An 18,958-nucleotide genomic window follows, 5' to 3' on the forward strand; every position below is an offset into this window, starting at 1 on the left:
ATATACTCCGTTTACAGATACTAAACTACAAGAAAAATAGTGCACGTGTTATAGTTATATTACTCTCTATTTTCATTAAGTTTTATGTTTATGTTACAATAGTAGGCGTCTCAATGCTAATTTTATAAAAGTAGGCGCCTTAATGTTTATTACAATAGTTGACGCTACTGTAAACGAGCGGCAATAGAGGTCTGGTTTGTCTGCAGTTGCGCCCGCTGAATAATTAACAGTTTCCATAAAAATAGTTATAAGAAAACGTTATCACACTATTCACATGACACCTGATTTTGCGATGTCCTGGCAAACATCACCTTTCTCAACATATGGTCAATAACATACCTGTATAATCAGTTCGGCAGTGACACATGATTGAACCCCCTGACTTCTGGGTACAGTTTTGTGTTACGATATTGTTACAGGGTGTTCCACTACAATTTATGATTTCAGTTTTGTTGATCTCACATCGTGATCCACTGTACCCCTCGGTACAAGTGCATATTGACATCCCGTCCACATTTGTAGAGCATGTTCCGTTGTTTTGGCAAAACCTGCGGGTAGAAAAAAAACCCCGAAAAATCAACATTAGTACCATATCAGCGGGGAAAAGGGGCTTAAAACGTAAAGGGGAGCAGTGCCATTTGTTGAAAGATGTATGTTATTAGGGATAGTTTAGGGAAAACACCGCAGATTTTTATGGTGAATGGAAATCATGGATAGCGGTACATGTAATAAAACCATCAACTGATCTACGAAGCACACAGAAACTGCAGTTAGCCTGATCCTATCTGAGCGTATTGTCTTCAGCACGAAAAACGCTAGAATAAGGTAAACGTTAGACATGTATGTTTGCAGTACTTTCCCTTTATTAAACCTCTCACAGAATTTATACAGTTAGATTTTGAGCTGAGTGATCCTTCGTTGTTTCATCTAGGGTGATTTTAACACCCAGTTCTTCACTTTAAAACATTTCATACCTGAACAATGTGTTGTAAAGTCTGGCAACCACTCTAAGAAAGAGGGAACAAACACAAGCATATATATATAAAGGGGTTACAAATCCTTTTAAAATTAATATTCCTATCAAGCATGTAATTATCCCCCTCCTTATTACAAGGAAAATCGCTAAAGTGGTAATTCATTAACTTTTAAGTTTCTATGTGTCAGAACGGTTATCAATATTCGCTTTTACCTTAGAAACTCAAACGTTGACCAGAAATCCTGATTACCTTGGATCACCTTTGGAGCCATGGTCACCTTGGAAACCCTTGCTACCTTAGGAACCCTGATCACATTGAGAACCCTGATCACCTTGGGAACCCTGATCACTTCGGAATCCCTGATCACCTTGGGAACCCTGATCACTTTGGAATCCCTGATCACCTTGGGAACCCTGGTCACCTTGGTAACCCTGATCACCTTGGGAACCCTGGTCACCTTGGGAACCCTGATCACTTTGGGAACCCTGATAACCTTGGGAACCCTGATCACCTTGGGAACCCTGATCACTTTGGAATCCCTGATCACCTTTGGAACCCTGATCACTTTGGAATCCCTGATCACCTTGGGAACCCTGGTCACCTTGGGAACCCTGATCCCCTTGGGAACCCTGGTCACCTTGGGCGCCCTGGTCACCTTGGGAACCCTGATCACCTTGGGAACCCTGATCACCTGGGGAACCCTGATCACCTTGGGAACCCTGATCACCTTGGGAACCTTGATCACCTTGGGAACACTGGTCACCTTGGGAACCCTGATCACATTGGGAACCCTGGTCACCTTGGGATCCCTGATCACCTTGGGCGCCCTGGTATCCTTGAGAACCCTGATCACCTTGGGAACCCTGGTCACCTTGGGAACCCTGATCACCTTGGGAACCCTGTTCACCTTGGGAACCCTGATCACCTTCGGATCCCTGATCACCTTGGGAACCCTGATCACCTTGGGATCCCTGGTCACCTTCGGATCCCTGGTCACCTTGGGATCCCTGATCACTTTGGGATCCTTGATCACCTTGGGAACCCTGATCACCTTGAGAACCCTGATCACTTTGGGATCCCTGATCACCTTCGGATCCCTGGTCACTTTGGGATCCCTGATCACTTTGGGATCCCTGATCACCTTGGGAACCCTGATCACCTTGAAAACCCTGATCACTTTGGGATCCCTGATCACCTTCGGATCCCTGGTCACCTTGGGATCCCTGATCACTTTGGGATCCCTGATCACCTTGGGAACCCTGATCACCTTGAGAACCCTGATCACTTTGGGAACCCTGATCACTTTTGGAACCCTGTTCACCATGGGGACATTAGTCCGCTGGGCTTGTTCCGTCGCTTATGAGCCTATGACATACTATTTCGCTTTATGTGTAATGTGCAGATCGTTTTGGTAGTACTGCCATAATTGTGTACTTTAGTTAGAATATGTGTAATGGAATAATTAGAAAATCTATATAATAAGATTCATTTTTATGTTTATTACCGTAGCCACTATACAACAACTGATCTGATCAGATCTTGACTTAATCAGATGATCTGACCACACGGGGACATTGTACAAGCTTTACTTGCCGAAATATAGGCTTTTCAAATTCCAATCCAAGCCATCTGGAGTGATCTCCCTTTACCATACATTGGGCAAATGTCTAATTTGATAAAGAGTTCAGTTCGATCTAAACCAATATTACCAGCTTATACTAGAAGTCTCTTGAAACTGACACATAGACATCATTCCTTTTATGTATGTTGCAAGATAGTGTAAGGATGCAATTAATCATACGGGTACTCTCAGTTCTGAAAAAGTCAGTCTTTGGGCCTGATTAAACTAAATCTTAAAATAAGCGTGGGTGGTAGGATGATTTGAAATTAAATCTACGCTCGATTGATTATGTGTCGGTGGAGATGATGTTGGTATTTACGTGTCGGTAGAGATGATGTTGATATTTACATGTCGGTAGAGATGTTGTTGATATTTACATGTCGGTGGAGATGATCTTGATATTTATCTGTCGGTTGAGATATTGTTGATATTTACGTGTCGGTAGAGATGATGTTGATATTTACGTGTCGGTGGAGTTGATGTTGATATTTACGTGTCGGTAGAGATGGTGTTGATATTTACGTGTCGGTGAAGATGATGTTGATATTTACATGTCGATGGAGTTGATGTTGATATTTACGTGTCGGTAGAGATGGTGTTGATATTTACGTGTCGGTAGAGATGATGTTGATATTTACGTGTCGGTGGAGATGATGTTGATATTTACGTGTCGGTAGAGATGTTGTTGATATTTACGTGTCGGTGGAGATGATGTTGATATTTACGTGTCGGTAGAGATGTTGTTGATATTTACGTGTCGGTGGAGATGATGTTGATATTTACGTGTCGGTAGAGATGATGTTGATATTTACGTGTTGGTAGAGATGATGTTGATATTTACGTGTCGGTGTAGATAATGTTGATATTTACATGTCGGTAGAGATGTTATTGATATTTACGTGGCGGTGGAGATGATGTTGATATTTACGTGTCGGATGATGTTGATATTTACGTGTCGGTAGAGATGATGTTGATATTTACGTGTCGGTGGAGATGATGTTGATATTTACGTGTCGGTAGAGATGATGTTGATATTTACGTGTCGGTAGAGATGGTGTTGATATTTACGTGTCGGTGAGATGATGTTGATATTTACGTGGCGGTAGAGATGATGTTGATATTTACATGTCGATGGAGTTGATGTTGATATTTACGTGTCGGTAGAGATGATGTTGATATTTACGTGTCGGTGGAGATGATGTTGATATTTACGTGTTGGTAGAGATGATGTTTGATATTTACGTGTTGGTAGAGATGATGTTGATATTTACGTGTCGGTAGAGATGATATTGATATTTACATGTTGGTGGAGATGCTGAAGACATATTACGTGTACATTATAACAATCAAATCTCGATAGATTTGTTGGCGATACTTACGTGTCTGTACAGTTGGTTGAACACATGGAATCTATGTAACCTCCAGGACAAAGACACATGGAACTGCTCTGATGTATAATACATCGTCCACCTGCGCACTGTGTCGTGTTACACGTCAGCTCACACGAGTCTCCAAAGTACTGGTCCGGACATGCGCAGTATGTCGTATTACCCGACCAGACACAATATCCTCCATTCATACAATATTTTGCTGTAAAATGAAGTAATTTATTGTGATGGAAATATTTGCTTTGCTGTGAAATATTTCTAAAAAATGGTTTTAAAAAACTGGGTAGCCAGTGTATGCCAGTGTTATGTATAATAGTATGGTAACTTGGAGCGGAAAACTTGTTAAGTATTACACCAACAAAAAAAGTATTAAAAATTGAAATTTGCTTTGGACAAGAAACACGAACAAAGGGCAACAACCAAGATAATCAGGTACATAGAGTGACTACATGTCAGAATGTGAAACAATAGATAAACAAAACATAATTAATAACAATAATTCTTAATACGTTATGGGATGGGAACATCACTTCAATACCGATACGTAAAATTAATACTGATACGTAACACTGATACTGATACGTAACACTAATACTGATACGTAACACTGATACTGATACGTAGCACTAATATTGATACGTAACACTGATATTGATGCGTAACACTATTACTGATAATGATACGTAACACTAATAATGATACGTAACACTGATATTGATGCGTAACACTATTACTGATACGTAACACTAATACTGATACGTAACACTGATACTGATACGTAACACTGACACTGATACGTAACACTAATACTGATACGTAACACTAATACTGATACGTAACACTAATACTGATACGTAACACTAATACTGATACGTAACACTAATACTGATACGTAACACTAATACTGATACGTAACACTAATACTGATACATAACACTGATACAGATACGTAACACTAATACTGATACGTAACACTAATACTGATACGTAACACTAATACTGACACATAATACTAATATTGATACGTAACACTTATACTGATACGTAACACCAATACTGATACGTAACACTGATACTGATACGTAACACTGACACTGATACGTAACACTAATACTGATACGTAACACTAATACTGATACGTAACACTGATACTGATACGTAACACTAATACTGATACGTAACACTCATACTGATACGTAACACTCATACTGGGCGGGTAAAATACAATTTTCAATAAAATCATGAAAACATCAATATCATGACGGCTTTCCTAGCGTCAGCATCTGGTCATCAGACAGAACACGGGGAAATCTGTTTTAGAATCGTAAGCTTTTCCGTTTTTGACTGTTCAGGCGAAATTGTATGTGATGATATAATCACCGTGAACACTGAAACATATCTGTAGACCTATCTTACCGCAATTATCATTTTCAAGAAGTCGTTTACATACACCAATTTGTATGAAATTTTTACCTGTAATTACTTGGTCTAATTCAAATTGCATGTTACAGCTATAGGTATAAATATCGTTAATTGAGAACACACACACACCCTACCCCAACACTAAATCATTACCATTTGTCAAATTGGACGGCTAATGTACATTTTTAACCATAGTGCTACTGAAATCGATTAGTAGTATTTCGACATGAAACAAAGAAACGAAAGACAATATAATCCTGGCAGAATATTTGGACAAATCAGCATTGTAATTTACTTCGTATTATTATACTGTTTTATTCTATCGTGTTATACAAGAGGGATGTATCCAGCGATTGTCCGTATATTCTTGATCCCTTAAAGGCCAAAAATATCAAGTTGTGTAGGACATAAAAGGAAATGTATAGTTGCACAAAGCAGAGTTACTTGAAGTTAAAAAATGTTTCGGACATATGAACGTAACGCAAACGTCTTACTTGAAGTTGATGACAAGTTGCATTTTCCCTTCATCACTTTCACCAATAAGTTAAACCAGATGTACCGAATACTGTCGGGCTAGCAGTTTACACAATTCTATAGGACATCTTAAAGCATATTTTACCGGTTTAACATATCTGTCATATGTTTTTTTGTTTATGAAATATCTAAGATTATAATTAAAACTTGATAACATCATTTATACAAAGAAAAAATATCATTTCCTTTCTTCAAACCTTTTCAAGGAACAACAAGTAAAAATAGGATTTGTATGACATGTATATATGACGGCTTCAACCAACTACTTTCCGGCTTCATACTCACTACATTGGCCTGTCGTTGTCATGACAGCCCTGGATACTGAAACAAAAACAAAGACTTGTATTTGTATATGTCAAGGGATATCTATTCTTTAATCAAGAGCAAAGGAGGTCCATATGTATTCAGCACATATCACATAACACTGCTTACTGTTTGTAATATCAGTTTAATCTATAGAGTATTGATGAGAAAACAGACGACCTTTATATTTACAAGTATTACAATTTATAAGGCCGTGTTATAACTACTGTTTTTAAACAAACCATAATTTTTAGCACTTAATATATACCATCGCTTCAAATTCCTTTGCTTCAGAAAAAGAAATCTCAGATTATTATTCAAAACCTTTGTTTGCGACAGTAATAAACAACAAAGATGTCTGCGACAGATATAAACAACAAAGATGTCTGCGACAGATATAACAAAGATGTCTGCGACAGAAATAAAAAACAAAGATGTCTGCGACAGATATAAACAACAAAGATGTCTGCGACAGTAATAAACAACAAAGATGTCTGCGACAGATATAACAAAGATGTCTGCGACAGATATAAACAACAAAGATGTCTGCGACAGAAATAAACTACAAAGATGTCTGCGACAGAAATAAACTACAAAGATGTCTGCGACAGAAATAAACAGAAAGATGTCTGCGACAGAAATAAACAACAAAGATGTCTGCGACAGAAATAAACAACAAAGATGTCTGCGACAGAAATAAAAAACAAAGATGTCTGCGACAGATATAAACAACAAAGATGTCTGCGACAGAAATAAACTACAAAGATGTCTGCGACAGATATAACAAAGATGTCTGCGACAGATATAACAAAGATGTCTGCGACAGATATAAACAACAAAGATGTCTGCGACAGAAATAAACTACAAAGATGTCTGCGACAGAAATAAACAATAAAGATGTCTGCGACAGAAATAAACAACAAAGATCTCTCCGACAGAAATAACAAAGATTTCTGCGACAGAATGCTCCTAACTTTGTGTATCGCTAGTTTAAAGAGGCGATCATACTTCCACTACCGTATCGCCTCACTTACTATTTTTTAGGCATTTATTTTCTTGTTGTCAAAAACATCTTGTGGTTCATAAAATGTGTTAATCTATTCAATTGAATTTTAATCTGAATTATATTTGATATATGATAGATTTTAGTTGATGTAATACTAAGTTCAAATCAAGATTTCGCCTTTTATTGTTCTACTGTTGACGGTGTTATCTATAATGGATTTCCGTCCTGCGTACGATGTTAACTCTGGGAGTTAATTAAAGCAGAGCCCTAATCAATATATTTATAATATATGTCAATCAAGGAAGTTGAAAGCCTGTAACACTACTACACACATTTTTTAGAGGAAATCCTGTGTATACATTTCATAAAATTAAAAGAGTTCGCGTAGTAAGCTCGTCCGGTTTGTATACTTATATAACTCATATCTACAACGACATGTAGTGTATAGAAGGAAGTAAATGCTATTCTGACTAATCTGTTTCGTTTATGCTTTGTTATAGATCGACGGTTGTGCAGGATCACGAGAGCACTTCCCGTTTGTCATAAACATAGTCTATTGAAAACGTGTTAAAAGTTTATGACAAAATATAGACATAAATTAATGTATGGGAAAATAAATACTATCAAAACTAGACGATACTGGAGCTGAATGGTTTTCTATCGTCAGCTTGCCTATTCGAAGTTCTCGAGACATAACCCCAACCTAAAATTTTTTTCAAGCATTACTGGATCGTCACTATGCAGAAGTTATCAATATAGCGAGTCCTAATTTTCATGTCTATAGGACCCAAAAGCCGTTAATTTATATCAGTAAATTTTAAGAGCAAGTCTTGCGTTAAAGTGTCATAGCAAGTTTCTTTTTCAAGCAGTTCTATATCATAAATATCATAGGGCTAGTGATTATCAAACAGTTAAAGCATTAATTACAGATTTTGTTTTATATCTCTCATACCGATGGGGCTCAAAAGAAGTTTGAGTCGTTAAGTTTTCGATGCAAATCATATGCTCAAGTTTCATAGCATATTTTTTCAAGCAGTACTAGATCATCAATATTTAGAGGCTTCCAATACGTTGTTGAAAATGATAAATCATACTGACAAGGCGAAGAGATAGAGACATATAAAACGAAAAACATGACAAACTTTGACAAAATCGAAAAGCGATTGATCAAAGGAAGTGATGAACGTAAATTTTAAAAACCGACAAACAACCCAGATGATATGGAAAATCAACTTTGCCGTGGAGAGACATTTCTGGGAAATACTAGTGTGGTCAACGTGTTATTGTGGGTGGGTCATTGGTATTGCACAGATTTCTGAATATCATTGTCAGTGATAAATAGACATTTTTTTAAAGTTCTCAGTTTGGTGATTTTCAGTAGGAAAATTACCATAAATACCGTGGTGTGGTAAGTACGAAAAATATCGGTGCAGTGAATACCAAACTGGCAAATGAGGTAAATATCAGTGTGCTTAGTTTGGTAAAATATTAGTGCAGTAAATACAAAACTGATAAATGAATTAGATATCAGTGTGCTTAGTTTGGTAAAATATCGGTTAGGAATATGAGTAAATAACAGTGTTGTATGTGTAGTAAAGATGAGTGCATTAGATGTCAGTCTTGTAAGTGTGGTAAATGTAAGAGCGCAAACAGTCGGTGTAGCAAGTACGGTAAAACCAGTTTGGCATATGGTAGTGTTGTAGGTTACGTAAATATCAATGTCAGTGTATTGAATGATGTAAAATCATTGTGGGAGATGTTAGTGTATTGAATGTGGTAAAATCACTGTGGGAGATGTCAGTATATTGAATGTGGTAAAATCAATGTGGGAGATGTTAGTGTATTGATTTTGGTAAAATCAATGTGGGCGATGTCAATGTATTGAATGTAGTAAAATCAATGTGGGAGATGTTAGTGTATTGAATGTGGTAAAATCACTGTGGGAGATGTCAGTATATTGAATGTGGTAAAATCAATGTGGGAGATGTTAGTGTATTGATTTTGGTAAAATCAATGTGGGCGATGTCAATGTATTGAATGTAGTAAAATCAATGTGGGAGATGTTAGTGTATTGAATGTGGTAAAATCACTATAGGAGATGTTAGTGTATTGAATGTGGTAAAATCAATGTGGGCGATGTCAGTGTATTAAGTTTGGTAAAATCAATGTGGGAGATGTCAGTATATTGAATGTGGTAAAATCAATGTGGGAAATGTAAGTGTATTAAATGTGGTAAAATCACTCCAGGAGATGTTAGTGTATTGAATGTGGTAAAATCACTACAGGAGATGTTAGTGTATTGAATGCGGTAAAATGAATGTGGGAGATGTCAGTATATTGAATGTGGTAAAATCAATGTGGGAGATGTCAGTATATTGAATGTGGTAAAATTACTACAGGAGATGTTAGTGTATTGTGTGTGGTAAAATCATTGTTTGAGATGTTAGTGTATCAAATTTGGTAAAATCACTACAGGAGATGTTAGTGTATTGAATGTGGTAAAATCACTACAGGAGATGTTAGTATATTGAATGTGGTAAAATGAATGTGGGAGATGTCAGTATATTGAATGTGGTAAAATAAAGTGGGCGATGTCAGTGTATTAAATTTGGTAAAATCAATGTGGGAGATGTTAGTGTATTGAATGTGGTAAAATCACTACAGGAGATGTTAGTGTATTGAATGTGGTAAAATCACTACAGGTGATCTTAGTGTATTGAATGTGGTAAAATCAATGTGGGAGATGTTAGTGTATAGAATGTGGTAAAATCACTATAGGAGATGTTAGTGTATTAAATGTGGTAAAATCACTATAGGAGATGTTAGTGTATTAAATGTGGTAAAATCATTGTAGGAGATGTTAGTGTATTAAATGAGGTAAAATCATTGTAGGAGATGTCAGTATATTGAATGTGGTAAAATCAATGTGGGAGATGTTAGTGCATTGAGTGTTGTAAAATCAATGTGGGAGATGTCAGTGTACTGGATGTGGTAAAATCAATGTGGGAGATGTCAGTGCACTAGATGTAGTAAAATCAATGTGGGAGATGTTAGTGTATTGATTGTGGTAAAATCAATGTGAGAGATGTTAGTGCATTGAGTGTGGTAAAATCACTATAGGAGATGTTAGTGTATTAAATGTGGTAAAATCGATGTGTGATATGTTAGTGTATTGATTGTGGTAAAATCAACGTGGGAGATGTTAGTGCATTGCGTGTGGTAAAATCGATGTGGGAGATGTTAGTGCATTGAGTGTGGTAAAATCAATGTGGGAGATGTCAGTGTACTGGATGTGGTAAAATCAATGTGGGAGATGTCAGTGCACTGGATGTAGTAAAATCAATGTGGGAGATGTTAGTGTATTGATTGTGGTAAAATCAATGTGAGAGATGTTAGTGCATTGAGTGTGGTAAAATCACTATAGGAGATGTTAGTGTATTAAATGTGGTAAAATCGATGTGTGATATGTTAGTGTATTGATTGTGGTAAAATCAATGTGGGAGATGTTAGTGCATTGCGTGTGGTAAAATCGATGTGGGAGATGTTAGTGCATTGAGTGTGGTAAAATCGATGTGGGATATGTTGTATGTAGGGTTATTGTCAGTGTAGAGGTGTCAATAAAGGTTATATGTAGATGTCCCTGTGGTATGTATAGAAGGTATCACTGTAGATGTCGGTGGAGTAAGTGTGATAAATACTGTAGATTCCAGTCTGGTATTAGTTGCATGTATCAGTGTTGTCAATGTGGTAGATATCATGAACTAATGGTAAGTTTCGTAATGCTCAGTGTGGTAGGTATTAGTGCAGTTGTACGCGTGGTAAATATCAGTGTGGTAGGTGTGGTAAATATCAGTGTGGTAGGAGTGGTAATTATCAGTGTGGTAGGTGTGGTAATTATCTGTGTAGTTGTAGTCATGGTAATTATCAGTGTGGAAGGTGTGGTAATTATCAGTGACGTAGTTATGGTAATTAACAGTGTAGCTGTAGCCGTGGTAATTATAAGTGTGGTAGGTGTGGTAATTATCAGTGTAGTTGTAGCCGTAGTAATTATCAGTGTGGTAGGTGTGGTAATTATCAGTGTAGTAGGTGTGGTAATTATCAGTGTAGTAGGTGTGGTAAATATCAGTGTGGTAGGTGTGGTAATTATCAGTGTGGTAGGTGTGGTAATTATCAGTGTGATAGGTGTGGTAATTATCAGTGTAGTTGTAGTCATGGTAATTATCAGTGTGGTAGGTGTGGTAATTATCTGTGTAGTTGTAGTCATGGTAATTATCAGTGTGGTAGGTGTGGTAATTATCAGTGACGTAGTTATGGTAATTATCAGTGTAGTAGATGTGGTAATTATCAGTGTGGTAGGTGTGGTAATTATCAGTGTGGTAGGTGTGGTAATTATCAGTGTAGTAGGTGTGGTAAATATCAGTGTGGTAAACGTAGTAATTATCAGTGTGGTAAGTGTGGTAATTATCAGTGAATTAGGTGTGGTAAATATCAGTGTAGTAGGTGTGGTAATTATCAGTGTGGTAGATGTGGTAATTATCAGTGTGGTAGATGTGGTAATTATCAGTGTGGTAGATGTGGAAATTGTCAGTGTAGTTGTAGCCGTGGTAATTATCAGTGTGGTAGGTGTGGTAAATATCAGTGTAGTAGGTGTGGTAATTATCAGTGTAGTAGATGTGGTAATTATCAGTGTGGTAGGTGTGGTAATTATGAGTGTGGTAGGTGTGGTAATTATCAGTGTAGTAGGTATGGTTCATATCAGTGTAGGTGTGGTAATTATCAGTGTGGTAGGTGTGGTAATTATGAGTGTGGTAGGTGTGGTAATTATCAGTGTAGTAGGTATGGTTCATATCAGTGTAGTAGGTGTGGTAAATATCAGTGTAGTAGGTGTGGTAATCATCAGTGTGGTAGGTGTGGTAATTTCAGTGTGGTAGGTGTGGTAATTATCAGTGTGGTAGGTGTGGTAATTATCAGTGTAGTTGTAGCAGTGGTAGTTATCTGTGTGGTAGGTGTGGTAATCATCAGTGTGGTAGGTGTGGTAATTTCAGTGTGGTAGGTGTGGTAGTTATCAGTATGGTAGGTGTGGTAATTATCAGTGTAGTTGATGTGGTAAATATCAGTGTGGTAGGTGTGGTAATTATCAGTGTGGTAGGTGTGGTAATTATAAGTGTAGTAGGTGTGATAAATATCAGTGCAGTAGATGTCAACATGGTAAGTGTGGTAAATACCTGTGTAGTAGATGCCAGTCTGGTAAGTGTGGTAAATATCAGTGCAGTAGATGTCAGCCTGGTAAGTGTGGTAAATACCAGTGTGCAGAAGATGCCAGTCTGGTACGTGTGGTAAATACCAGTGCAGTAGATGCAAATCTGGTAAGTGTGGTAAATATCAGTGCAGTAGATGCAAATCTGGTAAATGTGGTAAATATCAGTGCGGTAGATATCAGCCTGTTAGGTGCGGAAAATACCAGAAGTAGATGTCAGGCTGGTAAGTGTGGTAAATACCAGTGCGGTAGATGCCAGTCTGGTTAGTGGGATAAATATTAGTGCTGTAGATGCCAGTCTGATAAGTGTGGTAAATATCAGTGCAGTAGATGCCAGTCTGATAAGTGTGGTAAATATCAATGCGGTAGATGCCAGTCTGGTAAGTGTGGTAAATATCAGTGCTGTAGATGCCAGTCTGGTAAGTGTGGTAAATACCTGTGCAGTAGATGTCAGCCTGGTAAGTGTGGTAAATACCAGTGTGCAGTAGATGCCAGTCTGGTACGTGTGGTAAATACCAGTGCAGTAGATGCAAATCTGATAAGTGTGGTAAATATCAGTGCAGTAGATGCAAATCTGGTAAATGTGGTAAATATCAGTGCTGTAGATGCAACTCCGGTAAGTGTGGTAAATATCAGTGCGGTAGATATTAAGCTGGTATGTGTGGTAAATACCAGTGTGCAGTAGATGCCAGTCTGGTAAGTGTGGTAAATACCAGTGCAGTAGATGTTAGTCTGGTAAGTGCGGTAAATATCAATGCAGTAGATGCCAGTCTGGTAAGTGTCGTAAATATCAGTGCAGTAGATGACAGTCTGATAAGTGTGGTAAATATCAGTGCAGTAGATGCCAGTCTGGTAAGTGTGGTAAACATCAGTTCAGTAGATGTTAATCTTGTAAGTGTGGTAAAAATCAGTGCAGTAGATGTCAATCTGGTAAGTTTGGTAAATACCAGTGCAATAGATGTCAGGCTGGTAAGTGTGGTAGATACCAGTGCAGTAGATGACAGTCTGATAAATGTGGTAAATATCAATGCGGTAGATGCCAGTCTGGTAAGTGTGGTAAACATCAGTGCAGTAGATGTCAGTCTGGTAAGTGCGGTAAATATCAGTGCAGTAGATTTCAGCCTGGTAAGTGAGGTGAATAACAGTGCAGTAGATGTCAGCCTGGGACATGTGGTAAATATCATTTTGAAAGATAAGTATTTAATGTGGTAAGTGGTAAGGAAGTTTGTAATGTAGTAAGTATGTATTTAATAAGGTATGTTTGATTAATGTGCGGTACAGATAAAATTTTCCGGTAGATGTTTTATAATATATAATTCATAATGATGTGTATTCTCCTATTTCCCTGGGGACACTGATAAGGATATGAGTGATTTATTATTGTCAGTGCAATTGTTCAGTAATTTGTGTTCTAGGAATTTGAGTGTTGCTGTTACTCTGTTCACTGCAACACATCCAAAATTAACTTAATACACCGTTTAATCAACAAATAAACAGCTAATTCTGGTGAAATGGTAAGTTCCTATCAAATGACATTTACTGCACAAACAGAATAGTACACTGTTTCATTTAAATTTCGCCTAACATAGTGTTGTCTCGTAATAAAAACTGTGAAAGCAACGAAAAATATTACAATTTCATAAACTGACCAAAAGTAGACAAATAGTTTTCGTCAATTCTACAATTACGTGGAATGCATAGCATAAAATAAATTGAATAAAACTAGATTTCTTTGTTAACATGCAACACACATAAGACAGTACAACAACAGAAAAAGATTGTGCACTGTCTGCAGTGGCGGTATTGTAATACCAAGGAGATGCACATAGCGACCGGCACAGTGATCTCCATTGTGAAGGTGGGGCGGGGAGCAGTAACTCACAGGATGACGTAATCACGAGAGAGGGGGTGAAGCTGTTAACATTTGGATGTGTACTTACCGAATATACAGCAAAGAAGTATAAGCAGCGACCATATCCCTCTAGACGCCATATTGGACTGCATACAACTTACTAGTGAATATTCTCGGGATGCTTTTGTGTATAATATAAGATTCAGGATGGTAGGGAGGAAACGGGGCCTTGATCAACGACTCATCGGGAAATAAGGTTCCTGACCCGGATTGTAAGATGACGTCAGCGTATTGTCGCGTGTTGCTGATGAATGCTCTCATTTGCATTTTGACGAGACACGTGTTCCAGGCTGGATGCGGACGAGACATTATTAGGTACCGACAAAAACACACGGAACACAGAAGACAAGCATTTGTCACTAGTTATGTTGCGAGGTTCAAAGTGATCCTGCATTGAGCTTACGGTAGGACCTATATAGATGCATTGTCCGTTTCCTCTCTCTGTCATTTTACATAACAAAGACATACAGTTTTCTACGATTAAATCTGGTTAAATCTGATTGTGACCTAATCTCTAGACTAAAGATAAACAAAATTCCATGGTGATGACATTAAATATCAAGTTTGTACACAGATCCGTTACAAATATAGGGCAAGTATAGAATTTGGCCGATGCAATCTCTCGGCGTCTTTATTCATATGGTTTGATGTTTTTGAAATATGTTAATATTAAAGATTGATATTTCAATTCAACCTTAAATTGCTGTCAAACGAAATAAAAGGTCAATTTCAGTTTAAACTTTTTATTTTCATTTTCCGTTTTGATAAACTACATTATCCTCCGTCCAACAAACTTCTCTGCCAATCTTGCCTGATTAGCCTCAGTATGGTGATTTTGTTTACGTTTTTGGTACAACACATTGTAAATAGAAGTTACGAGTTTAATAGTTACTCTACAATGGTAATATAACTCGTATATGTTAACAGAAACATCCAAATTTTTCGTACAATCAATTAATATTGAATTGATATTAGAACTTTAAAATTGTTTTTTAACCCGGACAGTGTCAACTTGTCGTAAGAAAGTAAGCCACCAGACGTGAAACTAATACCAAATGATAATATTGAAAATAAAAAAGACTTTTGACAACCTCAATACTTTCCTTAACTAAATATTAAATTCGCAGAAGTCTACCATCTTTCCTGAATACAATGCTTTTTTTTCAATGTAGTATTTATTAGTTCCATTGGCTACAAAGGTGATTAAATAAGTTAAGATCTTTTTGTGAACTTTGACTTGAATAATCTCTATTGTAATGTCGTTGTAAAGACTTTTCTTTAAGACAAGAATTATCATTATCGTACAAAGATAATACAGACATCCCTCTCAAAAATGTAAAAACATACAAACTGCCTTATATATGATAATACTTAACAATCTATAAGTATGTAACAGACTACGGAGTATATGTCGCGAGTGAAGTAATATGTATAGAAAAGATATTCTGAATTGAAATCTTTAGCTTATGCTAATATCAGTCACAACCATCATATATAATCATATCAATGCTAGATGTCCTCACTGCATATTCAGTGACAATAATCTAGTCTCTATTCCAGTAACATATTTCAGTGTTAGACATGAGCACAGAAACATCATTACAAAAGATATTGACGATCAAATTATGCATATATCTAATGCTGATTTAGATATACTATAGTATATACATGCACGAACACCGCGGGTTATGTCTGCTTTCTATCCGGAAGTGAGTCCCTCTGAACGGATTTGTCTACATCCGGATCTTGGGTGTACAGCTGTATGGCGTCAGTGTCATGTCTGAGTACAGAGGTTGTCGTTTCTATGAACCCGCCATATCTACTTCCGACGGAACAAGATATATCTCGACATTACACGCTTTCGATGATATTTACTATAACTATATCTTATACACAACTATTCCTGTCACCTTGACCTGTCGTGTGCTTGTATTTCCTCAGTTTTATCTATTTGACCGTAACCCGTTTTGTAATCCAAAGAATGCCTTCTATTTATGCCAGTGGCTCACTTTATGATTGAATCTATCACAGATTCAGTTCAGTGTGACAATGACCCGATGTGTGGCGGTATATTCCCCAGAATCAGTTCAGTGTGACAGTGACCCGATGTGTGTTTGTATATTACCCAGAATCAGTTCAGTGTGACAGTGACCCGATGTGTGATTGTATATCCCCCAGAATCAGTTCAGTGTGACAGTTACCCGATGTGTGATTGTATATTTCCTAGAAACATTTCAGTGTGACAATGACCCGATGTGTGTTTGTATATTCCCCAGAATCAGTTCAGTGTGACAGTGACCCGATGTGTGAATGTATATCACCCAGAATCAGTTCAGTGTGACAGTTACCCGATGTGTGATTGTATATTTCCTAGAAACATTTCAGTGTGACAATGACCCAATGTGTGTTTGTATATTCCCCAGAATCAGTTCAGTGTGACAGTGACCCGATGTGTGAATGTATATCACCCAGAATCAGTTCAGTGTGACAGTGACCCGATGTGTGATTGTATATTACCCCAGAATCAGTTCAGTGTGACAGTGACCCGATGTGTGATTGTATATTCCCCAGAATCAGTTCAGTGTGACAGTGACCCGATGTGTGAATGTATATCACCCAGAATCAGTTCAGTGTGACAGTGACCCGATGTGTGATTGTATATTCCGCAGAATCAGTTCAGTGTGACAGTGACCCGATGTGTGGCGGTATATTCCCCAGAATCAGTTCAGTGTGACAGTGACCCGATGTGTGATTGTATATTCCGCAGAATCAGTTCAGTGTGACAGTGACCCGATGTGTGGCGGTATATTCCCCAGAATCAGTTCAGTGTGACAGTGACCCGATGTGTGAATGTATATCACCCAGAATCAGTTCAGTGTGACAGTGACCCGATGTGTGATTGTATATTACCCCAGAATCAGTTCAGTGTGACAGTGACCCGATGTGTGATTGTATATTCCGCAGAATCAGTTCAGTGTGACAGTGACCCGATGTGTGATTGTATATTACCCCAGAATCAGTTCAGTGTGACAGTGACCCGATGTGTGATTGTATATTACCCCAGAATCAGTTCAGTGTGACAGTGACCGATGTGTGGTTGTATATTCAACAGAATCAGTTCAGTGTGACAGTGAAATGTGTATTGTATATTAAACAATGAATCTTGGAATTGTTTTGTATATTACCCCAGAATCAGTTCAGTGTGACAGTGACCGATGTGTGGTTGTATATTCAACAGAATCAGTTCAGTGTGACCGTGACCCGATTTGTGATTGTATCTTTCCCTGATATGACAGGTGTTTTGATTCTCGATGCCGTTGAAATTATTGTTGTAAACAATAATCTTGGAATTTTTTCGGATTGTACGAGTGTTGGACGAAGATAATTACCTGTCTATAGTGAGACCTGTATCATTACCTGTCTATAGTGATACCTGTATCATTACCTAACTATAGATTTACCTGTATCATTACCTGTCTATAGTGATGCCTGTATCATTACCTGTCTATAGTGATGCCTTTATCATTACCTGTCTATAGTGATACATGTATCATTACCTGTCTATAGTGAGACCTGTATCATTACCTGTCTATAATGACACCTGTATCATTACCTGTCTATAGAGTTACCTGTATCATTATCTGTCTATAGTGATAACTTTATCATTACCTGTCTATAGCGATACCTGTATCATTACCTGTCTATAGTGAGACCTGTATCATTACCTGTCTATAGTGAGACCTGTATCATTACCTGTCTATAGAGATACCTGTATCGTTACCTGTCTATAGTGATACCTGTATCATTACCTGTCTATAGTGATACCTGTATCATTACCTGTCTATAGAGTTACCTGTATCATTACCTGTCTACAGTGATACCTGTATCATTACCTGTCTATAGAGTTACCTGTATCATTACCTGTCTATAGAGATACCTGTATCGTTACCTGTCTATAGTGAGACCTGTATCATTACCTGTCTATAGAGATACCTGTATCATTACCTGTCTATAGAGTTACCTGTATCATTACCTGTCTATAGTGATACCTGTATCATGACCTGTCTATAGTGAGACCTGTATCATTACCTGTCTATAGTGAGACCTGTATCATTACCTGTCTATAGTGACACCCGTATCATTACCTGTCTATAGAGATACCTGTATCGTTACCTGTCTATAGTGAGACCTGTATCATTACCTGTCTATAGTGATACCTGTATCATTACCTGTCTATAGAGTTACCTGTATCATTACCTGTCTATAGCGATACCTGTATCATTATCTGTTCTTCATATTACAATGTGATGGATCGACCATAATTGTTTACGTGCTACAATACCCATTGTATTTTATTGTTTTCATTTAATATGAAAACAGAAGAAAAACCAAATGCTGCCGGCATTCCTGATTCCCTGTGATATAAATGTGTAGTATGATAATCTGTAACAATAGATAAGCATGGTTATCTTTCCTTATTTTATCTGTATTCCTTTATTACTTGTTCTTATTCCATTTGAACTATGATAAAGAGTATG

At 37.5% G+C, this 18,958-nt stretch overlaps 2 protein-coding genes across 2 annotated transcripts in view; both read right to left on the reverse strand.

Moving 5' to 3' along the window:
- The window catches only part of LOC132553456 (neurogenic locus notch homolog protein 1-like), a 29,578-nt gene extending 15,049 nt beyond the window's left edge, over nt 1-14,529 (reverse strand). Inside the window, exons 1-4 of the mRNA XM_060217704.1 lie at nt 14,449-14,529; nt 6,228-6,263; nt 3,978-4,188; nt 340-548 (exon numbers count right to left, since the gene is read on the reverse strand). Coding sequence (XP_060073687.1) covers nt 340-548; nt 3,978-4,188; nt 6,228-6,263; nt 14,449-14,512 — 520 coding nt within the window. The 5' untranslated portion in view covers nt 14,513-14,529. The remainder of the gene's footprint in view (nt 1-339; nt 549-3,977; nt 4,189-6,227; nt 6,264-14,448) is intronic.
- Nucleotides 1,274-2,629, reverse strand: LOC132553475 (collagen alpha-1(VI) chain-like). Its single transcript, XM_060217724.1, has 2 exons — nt 2,567-2,629; nt 1,274-2,290 (listed from the first exon to the last, which is right to left on the reverse strand). Exons 1-2 carry the CDS (start codon nt 2,627-2,629, stop codon nt 1,274-1,276), a joined length of 1,080 nt encoding a protein of 359 aa, XP_060073707.1.
- Nucleotides 14,530-18,958: the final 4,429 nt, after the last annotated feature.

Source organism: Ylistrum balloti, unplaced genomic scaffold (genome assembly GCF_031769215.1).
Source record: "Ylistrum balloti isolate Yb309-2 unplaced genomic scaffold, AGI_CSIRO_Ybal_v1 Utg370330, whole genome shotgun sequence".
NCBI classification, from domain to species: domain Eukaryota; kingdom Metazoa; phylum Mollusca; class Bivalvia; order Pectinida; family Pectinidae; genus Ylistrum; species Ylistrum balloti.